Here is a 12,096-nt window from a genome sequence, read left to right as displayed (position 1 = left end):
GGGAGCCGTGCCGTGCGTGGGCCCGGTGGGCTCGAGTGGGCGCCGTGGCAGGGGAGGGCAGGGCCCGGCCCGGCCTCTCCTCGGACTCTCATCGCCTTTCGCCGCCTGTTCGCTGCAGGCGCATCGCTTGGTTACTTCCGAGGGAAGAAGCGGGACGGCGGGGGAGATGGTAGCTTCTGCAGACAAAGGCTTGTTGTCCAAAAAGTTGCTCATCTTAAACAAACTCTTCGAATATGTTCTGAGCTCCCGGAAAGGACACAGTTAAACACACCTTTGTTTTGCTGATAATGGATGAAGAGAGTCTGGAAGCAGCAATTCAGACCTACAATGCCCAGCTGCAGCAAGTGGAGCTGGCTTTAGGGGCAGGCCTGGACCCATCGCAGCAGTCGGACTTGATTCAGTTGCAGGAAGATTTAAAGCAGCTGATAGAACTGACTGAATCCAGCCTGGTGTCTGTTAAAAAGAGCAAACTTCTGGCTACTTTAGACACAAATGCCTCCTCCTCCTCCTCCCCAGTAGGTCTCCTGGAGCAGGATGCCAACCCAGACAGTTCTGCCCAAGATGAGGAGTATGCTGCTTTTAAGGAAGCCATTGCTGAGCTTGGCACCGATGAGAAGCCTTCAGCTAATAACAATGAGATATCATCAAAGAGAGATGAAGAAACTGATGACAAAAATGAATCAAAGTACAGTGAAGAGGAGGAGGAGTCTGACAGAGAGGAGGAGGAGGAGGAGGAGGAATTGAGTGGGATGAAGGTTAAAGCCCCCTACTACAGTTCTTGGGGGACCCTGGAGTACCATAATGCCATGATTGTGGGGACAGAGGACTTAGAAGATGGCAGTGCAGGAGTCAGAGTGCTGTATCTCTACCCAACCCACAAGTCACTGAAGCCGTGCCCGTTCTTCTTGGATGACAAATGCAGATTTAAAGAGAACTGTCGGTAAAAAAGAAAAAGGGGTGGGAGGGGGCTTATGTCCTTCCTGTAGCTAAAAGCCTTGTTGTTCAAAGGGATAAACCTCCTCTGAAAGTACCATGTTTGGCTTTTATACCCAATGAAAGTTTGCCTTTTTGTTTATGTTTTTAAAATGTGTTATGGTAAGCAGCAGCATCAGTTTGGCTGTTTTCTTTAGCTCGTGCAGAGGTGAAATGGAAAATCCCATGGGAAAGTTGCAGAGGTTTTACATAATCAATCGAGTGGCTAAATTAGTAACTGATTAAGTATTTTAAAATAAAACACCAAAGCTTCTCTGTCGATAGTGCATATGTTCCAGTTGCACGGAGAGGTTGTAGAGTCTCCATCTTCGGAGAGCTTCAGAACTGAACTAGATGAAGCCTTGAGCAACCTGATCAGTCTTTGAAGTTGGCTGTGCTTTGAGCAGGAGGTTGGACTAGAGACCTGCGTGTCTGTGTGATCCTGTTTATCTCAAAGCATCTGTGAGCTTTTTTACTGGATGTGTCACTAGCAAGGAAAGCTTGATTCTCTGGGGTGGGATGCATTCTTTGTTACCTGGCCTAAATAATATGTTTAAGATGAAAAATGAATAACTTGTGTAATTGAAATAATGCACGATAAACCTTCCGTAATTACTAGTGAAGATTTGTCACCACTGACAACTCGTTTGCATTTCCTTTAAGGAGAGAAGGAATTTTTATTTAAAGCCTGCTGAAATGAGGTAGAGATAATTCCTCTTCCACTTTCCCTGGCAGGTTTTCGCACGGCCAGGTGGTCTCTGTGGAAGAGCTTCAGCCGTTTCAGGAGCCCAATCTGAGCGCGCTGGAGGTGGGCTCAGCCTGCCTGGCGAAACACAGTGACGGAATATGGTACACTGCAAAAATAACCGGTGAGTCTTGTGTGAGTGTGCTTTGCCAGGATTCTGTGTGGAAGATGAAGGCTGATGCTTAAATGAATGTAAAACTTGACTATTTTGGTTAATGATAGAAAAATGTTAACTATGTAGCTGCACCCCTAAACTGAAAATCTTGACATAGCTGAGAAAACGTTGTGAATTTTGTCAGGCTTGGGAAGGGAATAGGCTAGGAAACAGAAGAGCGTTAGGCAAAAAGGAGACATAAGAAGAGGAATGTGGAAAGGAAATGACTACGTGGTCATTAACTGCACCGAAAGGGAAGAGGCAGGTATTGCAGGAATTTGCATGCATATTAGCTTAGAATTGCAATAATTGCTCTTGTTTAAACAAAAGCCGGGGGAGCTGGCCCTGCCCATCAGCTGCTGATACAGGCTTCCCCGTGTCCTGGGAAGGGTGAGGGTTTATTCTCTCTTTCCATCTTTCTTTGACTACTATTAGGTCAGAGGGGAGCAAGTCTAACTTCTCTTTAATTCCATTTCTCAGCAGCCCATCTTTCTTCATTTTTAGAAATAAAGTATCAACACAGGCGTTGTGGAAATAGCTTTTCATTGCAGTGGGTGCTTCTCCCTCCCAGACAGAAATCCAAAGCACAAAGAAAAACCAGAATTTTTTAAAGCACATATTCCTTGGGCCTTCCCCCTCTCCCATGTGGTTCCACTGGAGCTAACTCTGTTTTAGAAAGCCCTCTGCCACTTGCGTATTGAAGACTTACTTGAACTTTTGTTCCTTGCTTTTCCTTCTGTAGACATCGACAGTGGTTACTACACTGTGAAGTTTGATTCCTTGCTGCTCAAGGAAGCTGTTGTGGAAGGAGATAGTGTCATTCCCCCACTGCGAAGTGAAGATGGTGCCTCATCTGCCGAGTCTGATGAAGACAGCGTTGATAATTCTGGTTATGCTAAAGGTAAGAGAGTGGGGACCGTGTGAGCGAAAGTGACTTGTGATCTAGGTCTGCCTTTCTCTGGGGCCTACTGAATTACTCTCCTGGAGCTTTCATTGTAAGTGCCTCACCTCTGATAAAAGAGTAGCTAATCTCTTTATAAGTTGCTGAAAGACAGAGAATGGTAATTCACTATTATGTTACAATTGCAAACTAAAATCTTTGTTTTATGCACATTACTGGGCTAATGAAGGTTGGAGGTTTCCATGGGAACTCCCAACACAGGAAAGTAGATGGTGTGATGTTTTAGAGTCCAGTTCCAAGCTCTGAGTCTGTTTCTTATGTGGCTCGCTGAGTTGAGCTAATAAGTGAGTCAGGAGACTTCCTCATCTCTGGGGGCTCCGTGTAGCTTAATGATACAAGAGAACGAGACCCCAGTAGCTGAGTTTGTGGTCCTTCCAGTGCCTCGATGAGGTCGCAGGAACAGCCATGCCCTGTTTTGCTATTGAAAGCTGACGCAGAGAGAGCCCAAGTGACTTCTCTGAGATTACACAAACAGCACTGTGCCTGTGCCGCAGCTACGTCACAGGGACAAAGTTGTGTCCTAGAGCTCTTTAATTTAGCTTAATAGAGATTATTGGATTGTAATAACACAAAATTAGTATAGTGGCCTAGAGGAGCCTCATACCAGAGACAGAAGCTGGAGGCACAGAATAAATACTACAAGCCACAGTGCCAAATTTTACTCTGATGGTATATGTCAGTCTGTATGACCATCCTGGAAGGAGGTAAAGGAAGCATAAAAACTTCTGGATGATTATGCCTGGAAATATGAGATGGTATGTGCATTAAATCAAGTGAGAGCTTTCATTTAAGTAACTTGCTATGCAGTGTTCATCAAAGGTGACAGCTCAGTAGGAACCAAGTAAGGCTGAAGGAGCTGCTGAGTGATTCTAGGGTGAGGGAAGTATATTTTACTGCCTTGTGAGGGGGTTTCATGCTGAGTGGGTACCCCAGATGAAGGTTTTGTGTAGCAGCTTTGTTTGTGTGTTTCACTGATTTGTCTCTTCCGTGCCACAGTGATAGATTCGGGAGTTCCAGAGAACGGGGAATGGACTCCTGCGTGCAGTTCCTCTTTCGGTGGCTGGGAAGCCCATACTCGTGGTATTGGCTCCAAACTGCTTGTTCAGATGGGATACGAGTTTGGAAAAGGTAAGGGGAGAAGGCGGTCCTGGTGCTGTGAGAGCCTGGCTGCCTCGTCACCTCAGCCTCGAGGTGGATCCTAAAGCTAGTTAAGAAAAACAAGATTTTTGGATGAAGGTAAAACTTTGCTGAAGGACCTGTTAGATAAGGCTCAAGCTATGTGATGAATCACACCTGCGTGGAAGTGTTAGAAGGAAAGAAGGAATAGCTAGTTAATCGAAGTACAGGCATATGTGTGCACCAGCCCCTCTATGGTAGTAGCAAAAATTGGAGGCATTTGGAGCCATGGTCAAGTTCATGATTAAAGCCGTGAGAACTGTTGTATGAGATGTTCAAAGGCTTTAGGTAGAAGGGAACTGATCTATGAAGCTTCTGATGTCTGTGTTAAAGCATCTTCTGGCTCTAGCCTTTTTTACTAGCTTCTCACTACACAAATTGTATTGAGCCTTGGGGGCTTTAGGAGGGCAGTCTGCTACTTGCATTTGTCTATAGTTCTCCCAGAGGAACCAAACCAGTTTTAAGAAGAACCGGACTTGAGAAGCTGAGAATGTGAGGCTGAACTTAGTTTCACAGAAACTGGCCTGATGGATGGCCTGGGGCTTTTTATCACATATCTTCTGCAGTAGAAGGCCCCTGTTGTAGCATCCGCATCCACCATGCTGTGGCCTTTGCTGCTCCCCTTGACTTGGATGGTAGTCATCGCTTTTTGTACCTCGAAAGCCTGTTTACTTGTTCTAAGCTTGTTACTGTCAGCGTGAACTTGTGGTGGGAGATGACTCAAGAGGGGATGTCCTTGCTTGCAGTAATCGCTTGGTGTCTCTCCTCAGGGTTAGGGAAGAATTCTGAGGGCCGTGTGGAGCCGGTGCAGGCTGTGGTACTTCCTCGAGGGAAGTCCCTTGACCAGTGTGCTGAGGTGCTTCAGAAGAAGAAACAGGGGAAGCTGGACCCAGGCAAATCGAGGAAATGCCGAGCAAAGGGAAACAGCTCTGGACAATCCCCTGCGGGCAGCCGTAAGCCTCCCCACAATGTGTTTGACTTTTTGAATGAGAAACTGCGAGGGAAGAGCACTGGGGAGAAGGCTGGAGGGATGGCGCTGCCAGAGAGGAACAGCAAAGAGATCTACCATGCTAGCAAGAGCACCAAGAAAGCCCTGAGTGTCCGCCTCTTCCAGACAATGGAGAAGATTGAACAAACGCAAAAGGATATCAGAGGAATCCAGCAGGCCCTGGCGCGCAACATTGGACGGTAGGAAAACATTCTCTTTGGTACTGCAGGATAAACTGAGAATTCTGGGCGCTTCTAGGAAGGGGTGGGCTTGAAATGAGGTATAGGAGGAACAAGCGAAACATACCTGGATGAGACCTAAGGGGAAGTGGAGGAGAGAGACTTTAGCGTGTGCCTCAGACCAGCTTGGACACTGGCAGATGTGTCTGGGGTCCTTTGGGAATTCAGGCTGTGGCAAAGAGAAGAGCTCTCTGAGGAGAGGTACTGGAGTCCTTTCCTTCTCATGCCCATCTCTGCAGTGTCGCTCCTGAGCATTACAGGAGGACATTTTCTAGCCCAGATTGTGCTGAGCATCAGGTTCTTCCTGGCTTTCAGCAGGTCACTTACGCTAATCTCTCCTGGGATGATGACAAGCCTTTGATCTTATCATGCAGGATGACAATGCCGTAATGCTTTTTGCTTTCAGGCACAGCATTGCTACAGCTCAGCTGGAGGAGAAGCTGGCTAATGCACACAAACAGCTGGGGCAGCTGCAGGCCCAGGAAGCCAGTCTGCAGCGGGAGCAGAAGAAAGCAGACACGCATAAGAAGATGACTGAGTTCTAGTCTCTGAGGAAGGTGTCTGACTGCAATGATCGTCCTTCTAGCCAGCCCCAGTGCTCATGGCCTCAGAGCCTGGCTGAGCCATCCTGCTCCTCTGGGCCTCAGGCTGCCCAGCCTGAAAACTGGGCTGAAAAGCAGCAGTTTCTAGAACTAGACGCTTCTGAGCTCTGCTGGGAGGGGGAGGAGTACACATCCGTCCAGCCCTGAAAGCATTCAGTAAGCCTGAGCCTTGTATAAGGACTAGCTACAAGAAATACGATTCTCTGCTCTCTTGCACACTTCTTTCCTCTGTTATCACTGCGGCAGCACCTCCATCCAGAGTCTGTAGCTACTCGGGTGGTAACGTTGGCTACGAACCAGCTGAGGGGCTTTGAGAGCCCCACATCCTGCCGTCAACCGTGGCTTCTGTTTGCAGCCAACTGACGAACGCAAGCGGAGGCAGGGTCCCGAGCACATTCCGGTGAAGCAGAAAAGGCTTGTGCTGGGTGAAAACAACAAAGGCAAATTGCTTCAGCTGCTCTCTACCTTCTGGTTTTTGCTATGAGACTTACCTGAGAACTCATTTGGGAGCAGTTCCTTGTAGCCCTAGTGTAATGAATAGACAGAAAACTGGCAGCTTGGAGGTGGGTACTAGTGGCCTCAAGCATCAGATTTCATCAGTTTGACTGTAAGAGTATCCCTAGGACATGCTATAGCCTAACTCATTGACTTGGCATGGAAAGCTGCGTGGTTCCACAAGCAGAGTGCCAAAGCTGGGGGTGTAAGACAGCAGAGTAACGGATTCTCAAACCTCCTAGCTAGGAACAACTCCACAGGGAACCTTGTGATTTTTGCCATCATTACGTGAGTTTTTCTGTCCTAGGTGGCTCTCTGAACACAGGTCCTTTTATTAAAAAACCTCAGGACCCAGATCCAGGTCAGACTGGGACCTGGATGAGCACAAAGATCAGGAGGTCTGTGTGTGCCCAGCATGCAGCCCTGTCTGTGGGAGAGTTCAGGCTGGGCTGGAAGCAGGCCAAGCAAGCGAAGTGCCCTTCCCTGCAGCGTGGAGAGTCTTTGGGCAGGAAGGATGTCTTCTCCCCTAGGTTATAGTCTGCGTTGGTGGCAGCCAGTCCTTACCCCAGAGGAGATGGTGGTTTCATCAGACTCTGTTTCTGGTGGGATTTGTGCATTGTAATTGCTTTTTAAAAAAAAAAATTGTTTGCGATTTCATGCCAGTATCTTAAGGACACATTTTTTTTTCTTAATTTAAGAAATCAGTTTCCTTTTATTCTGTGAGTCATTTTTCTAATGAAAAGTTTTGCTTTTTTATCTGTTCCTAAGAAACTTACAGAGCTGTCAGCCTGGGCAGGGCTATACCTACTTGTAGGGTCAGGCTGCCAAACTAACCAGAAAATCTAAGGCTGAAGCAGATACGATCAGAGTTGTTCAAGTCATGTGCGATTTAGCATTGCTGCAGACACAGCTCAAAAAACACAGAGCGACAGCAGAAGTAAACAAGATGAACGTCTTCAGGAAGCCTGTTAGAGTGACCCTCTCCTCTTGGAAAGCACTTGGATCCTGCTACGATGGGCACCGTGGAGATGTGAAAGGTGGAATGGGCTGCCTTGAGCACTTCAGCATCCATCGGTTTCTAACTAAATTGGCTGTATTATCTTCATTGTTCTGAATTCCTGTTCTCCATGCACTGGGCTTAACTGAAGGGTTTAACAATGGTTGCTCAGTGCCCTTCCCTCACAAATGACTGTTTGTTTCCCACACTCAAGCGTTGAGTGGTGACAAGGATTAATGTGCCCGGCTTAGCATGGGTGCTTGCTGAAGTGGCCCATGACTGGTGAGCTGAACTGGGCAGAGAAATTTCTTGGGGTTGTTTTGCGCTCTGACACTATTTAACATTATCCTCTCTTTAAGAATTGGGTGTATTAGCCCTGTGTCTCGGCTAAGGCTTGACCCTTCCTTGGGATTTCCAAGCCTCACTTGTCAGACTCCTATTTGAATGGCTGCTGTCTCCTGCCCAAGACAGTTCACGTCCCTGATGAATAAAGTTGGTTTTCATTTTTTCCCTCTGTCCTTGTAAGGCGTTGTTCATTTGCAAAGTAATGATGACGTGTGACAACCCATTCTTCCCTTATATTCACCTGCAGATAGAGAGCTGGTGCTAAAACCAGCTCGGTGGGAAGCGGAGCGCGGCAGAGGGTGCTCTTGTGTGCCGGAGCCTGTCTGCAGCGCTGCTCGCAGCCAAGGCGGGGAGAAACCCAGCCTACCATTGGGTGAAGCAACCACCTCTGCAGGCCAGGAAGCGAGCTGTGGCGTGTGCTGCATGGTATCTGCTCGGAGCTGTCTGCTCTAGAAGGAGCTAAAGAGGAGCGGGAGAGCTCAGATCAAGATGTTTGAAATGTTCAGGAACCCCTAATCGGGAATAACTCTATGGGATAAAAGAAACGAAATTCTCCAGGTTGGCTGGCAAGGAAGAGAGCATGATCGGATTCCCGTTCTTCACACTCACCGGCTTTTGAGTTTCTGCAAAGTAAGTGGTGTTGCTTTCTTGCCTGGCAAACTTGGGTATCTGCAACTAAACCAGGGGTTGAAAAATACTTTAAAAAACTTGATCCATATAGAAATTGCAGCGTTGTCGGAGATGCTGTTGCAGCTAGCTGGACTGGACAGGCAGGATTCCTACACTGCAGTGGGGAAGCATCAGCTGGGTTAAACTGTCAGTCGGCTGCAAGGAGGGCTGCGGGCTTTGTGCCACTTAATGCTTTGTGCTCTGGAAGCGTCTAAGCTTAAAAAGGAAGAAAAAGTGTTTGAACTTGGCTACACCGCTGGGCTTGAATCTAGGGGTTGAGTGGGAACGGATTACTGTCGTCGTGAATGAATTGTTGAGTTCAGAGGTGTGGGTCATTGCTTTCTTCAACAGAAAAATTTCCAGTTGTCTTATGGGAAGGGGGACTAGATTTTTTGCTTGCATGTGGGACAGCTCCTGGGGAACTGCTGAGCTCCAGGCTGCAGGTGAGAAGGCTTGAGAGAGTGTGGTCATTGAAACGTTGTCCATTGTAAACCTGAAATTAGGTAAAACTACTGAATTTGTGGCAAGAAAACCACTGTGGTAGGCAGGTGATCCTTGAGAAAACATGCATCTCCTTAATACGCCTATCCCGTATTTGGGAATCTGGCTTCCCATCACTGCAGCACCGAGGTCTCGCCAGAGCTGGTGTCCTGCTGCGGCTCAGCTCTGCAGAAAATCTCTCTAGCAGGTTCTCGACTTCTGCTTAGAAGTGCATTTCTCTGCCCAAGTGAGTGTTTCCAGCAATCACAGAAGGGCGGGAAGAAAGAAAAATGCTGAAACGATGTCAGCCTTGACCAAAACTGCATGGTGTGAGCAGGCGGGTCACTTACCTTAATGTTTTAAAATTAGACTTTACAAAAGCCACTCCAGCACATGAACAGTGATCAGAACTGTAATTAGAAGCGTGCATCCAAGTTTTGTGACATTTGGGTCTGGCGTTTAGAAATATAGTTGGCCCTTTCTAAATGAAATGCCTCTAGAGGAGTTTGACGATGAAATCCCGCTGTGGAAATGCGAGTGAAGTCGGTGAGATCTCGTGCCTGCTCCGTGTTTGAAATAGTCTTAAAATTTACTAATTGCATCCCACGGTCTAGGGCTGATTCAGTGTTGTTGACTAACTGTTTCGGGGCTTTCACTTTTTGTAACTGAAAAGAAAAAAAAGATCTACTTCTGCTTCTTGGGACTTTTTTTCAGTACAACTCCCCAAGGTACCCGCGCTGGGTTTGCTGCAGCCATGTTCGCAATCACTGATGGAAATCAGCTTGTAATGTTTGTCCTGGTTTCTTGCAAACACGCATTTAGTAGTTTCATAGACTTTCTTCTCTGCACTGAACAGTGTGTGGTTTTATCTGGGTAGATGAATCAGAGGCCAGGCAAAATCATCAGCAGCAGCACTTAATTTTACAGTAAATTCAATCTTGTTTTCCTGAAGCCCAGCTGAAAAGCTTGCGCCTTTTGTAGGGGTCACAAAAAACCTCCCGTGTCTGGAGTAACAAACCAACTGCATTTATCGTGCCTGTGCTCAGGTGTCACGACAGGGGGTTATTCCCTCCTGGGTGGGCTGTGGGTGTGCATTGCAGGTACGCAACGGCTGTGACTGTTCTTGTCTTCAAAGCCATCTTGGCTTGCGGAGCCTGCGCATTACGAAATGCCGTCTGCTGAGTCTCCTGCCCTGGAGAATAGCCCCGGGACTGGGAGATCAATAACTTTATTGGCAGGAAATTCAGGTGTACCTTTGTCTGTTTTGAGACTTTGCCTTGCAAACCTGCTCAGTCCTACCTGAGCGACTTCAGTCAGGCACTGGGTTTTCCTCTTAAATTGGGAATTCTGGGAGAACCAACGTGTCGTCCCAAGAAGTGGCTTCCCCCAGTGACTGCTGAGCCTGAAAGAGCGTGCGCTGGGCATTTCTATAGTCAGAAATCCAGGAGCAACCATCGACCTCCTGCACAACAGAAAGTAGGTCAGAAGAATTTCTCTGCATTAATTTCGACTTAGGAAACCTCTCCCTTCATTCTTCAATCTTAAAAATTCAGGGATGGAAAATCCACCCGCTGTGGAATAAGCTGCCCCGTGTGTGCCTGCCTCGGTGTGCTAAAAGCTTGCACTTCGGTTCCGACATAACACAGCTCCCAGCCATCGCACCTCGTTATAATTTTGTCTGCTAAACCTCAGAGCCTGCTCAGTTCTGCCCTGAACACAGTCGCTTCTGCAGCCTGCGATCCTGTCCCTCTAATGAGCTGAACAAGTTCAGCGAGGACTGTCTAAAGCAACTGCCCGTGTTGCAGGTAATCTGTATAATTAATGTATGCTCAGACAGAAAAGCAGTGTTGTCTAATTAAAACGTCGTTGGGGAGGGAACAGCCTTCCCTTCCCAGCTCTGATCTAAGCCAGTCTGTCCAGCCCGGTTAGTCCCTAAAACCTCCCTGTCTCAGTTTCCCCATTGAAATAATTGCTCTCCAGGGGTTAAGGCTTCAGTCAGGGAAGTTTCCAAAGGCATGGGAAGTTCTCAGATAAAAGGGTGCTACAAGTGGGCAGAGACTTGCTGGTTATTGGGTTAAAGATGGGCCAAAGATGCCGCCGTGCGACACGGGGTGCGGGGGAGAGGGGAGGGAGATGGGTCCCTCGATGGGCGCAGACCTCCCCGCGCGCCCTCGGGCTGGGACTGCTGTAGCACCCGAGATTCAGGCGAGGCAGGGTGCCTTCTCACCAGAGCTCATCTGATCTTTGTCATCCGGATTAAGATATGTAAGAGGGTGAGTAAGAGGTGCGCGGGTGCCCCACGGGCTTTCTGTGTCCCCAGCTGCGCCGGTGGAAGCTGTCCTGCTCGGCTGTGCCAGCCCTGTCCCTGGGGACTCTGCTGCCGGCCCCGTCTGGGTCGGTTACCGGGGCCTCTTCGAGCCGTGCTTCACGCCGGTGCGGGGAAACTGCCTCGATCTCTCTTTGGAGAGATCTGCTGGCACGCAGATCGCGAGTAGCAGGCCAGCCTTTTTGGGGAGCATGGCGTGCACAGAGCTGGGAGCAGCAGCCACCAGAGCAGGTGAAGCGGGGTCAGCTTTTGCTTTGGGCTTTGCAGCACGCTGACGGCGGAGCGGGGTCAGGGACAATGGGACGGGGTGCTCCCGAGAGCCCCCCTGGGAAAGGTGCGGGATCCTGACGGGCTGGGGAGCCTCTGCTCTTTGTGTCTGGCTCCCGGCACTTCGTGCCTCTGCACCGCTTGCTCCGGCCTTGCCGCTGCCGTGGTTTGCAAGGGAGGAACTTCTTCCTTGAATAAGGCGCAGGGAAGAAGGCTAGCTTTGGGCAAGGCATGGCTTTTTCTTTAGGCAGAGGAAAGTGGTCGAAAGGTCGGGCATTTTCTGCTCTCGCGTCACAGCACAGAGCGGCTGCAGAACCGGGGTTACGGTGGCAGAGGAGGCGCAGGGTCCGTGCATGCCACGCTGCCGACGGCAAAGAGCCGGCCCGGCTGGGCTGGTGCTTGGTTGCCATCCCAGAGCTCCTGGCCCAAGTGCGGATCGTGCTGGGACGCTGCAGGGAGCGATCCGAGTTCCCGTGAGAGCAGAAATGTCTCGGTGGGGTTTGCGAGGCTGGGCTGGGCGCAGCCCCGCGGGAGCTCGCCGTGCACGGCGCTGCAAACGGGGTGACACCGGTGATGCTGGCAGCACCATCATTCCCACCCGGGATTTTCTCCCTGGTGACTCCGCAGGTCCCATGGCACGCGTGGATGGGCCCGAAACCTGCGGGGCTCGGAGGGGCAGA

The 12,096-nt window shown here is 49.2% G+C and overlaps 1 protein-coding gene across 3 annotated transcripts; it reads left to right on the top strand.

Moving 5' to 3' along the window:
* The first annotated feature begins 287 nt into the window (after positions 1-287).
* ZGPAT (zinc finger, CCCH-type with G patch domain) lies at positions 288-5,932 on the top strand. Of its 3 annotated transcripts, XM_009584259.1 has the most exons (7): positions 288-940; positions 1,708-1,841; positions 2,614-2,789; positions 3,059-3,082; positions 3,786-3,960; positions 4,779-5,196; positions 5,642-5,932. In XM_009584259.1, exons 1-7 carry the CDS (start codon positions 288-290, stop codon positions 5,778-5,780), a joined length of 1,719 nt encoding a protein of 572 aa, XP_009582554.1. In that variant the 3' UTR covers positions 5,781-5,932. The 3 variants fall into 3 exon arrangements, with proteins under 3 accessions (XP_009582554.1, XP_009582556.1, XP_009582555.1); XM_009584261.1 differs by lacking the exon at positions 3,059-3,082 and having other exon boundaries at positions 2,614-2,760; positions 3,829-3,960; XM_009584260.1 differs by lacking the exon at positions 3,059-3,082 and having other exon boundaries at positions 2,614-2,772; positions 3,829-3,960.
* Positions 5,933-12,096: the final 6,164 nt, after the last annotated feature.

Source organism: Fulmarus glacialis, unplaced genomic scaffold (genome assembly GCF_000690835.1).
Source record: "Fulmarus glacialis isolate BGI_N327 unplaced genomic scaffold, ASM69083v1 scaffold26008, whole genome shotgun sequence".
In the NCBI taxonomy this organism is placed as follows: domain Eukaryota; kingdom Metazoa; phylum Chordata; class Aves; order Procellariiformes; family Procellariidae; genus Fulmarus; species Fulmarus glacialis.
Note: the sequence above shows the minus strand (reverse complement) of the source record. Positions and strands in the feature narration are given on the sequence as shown.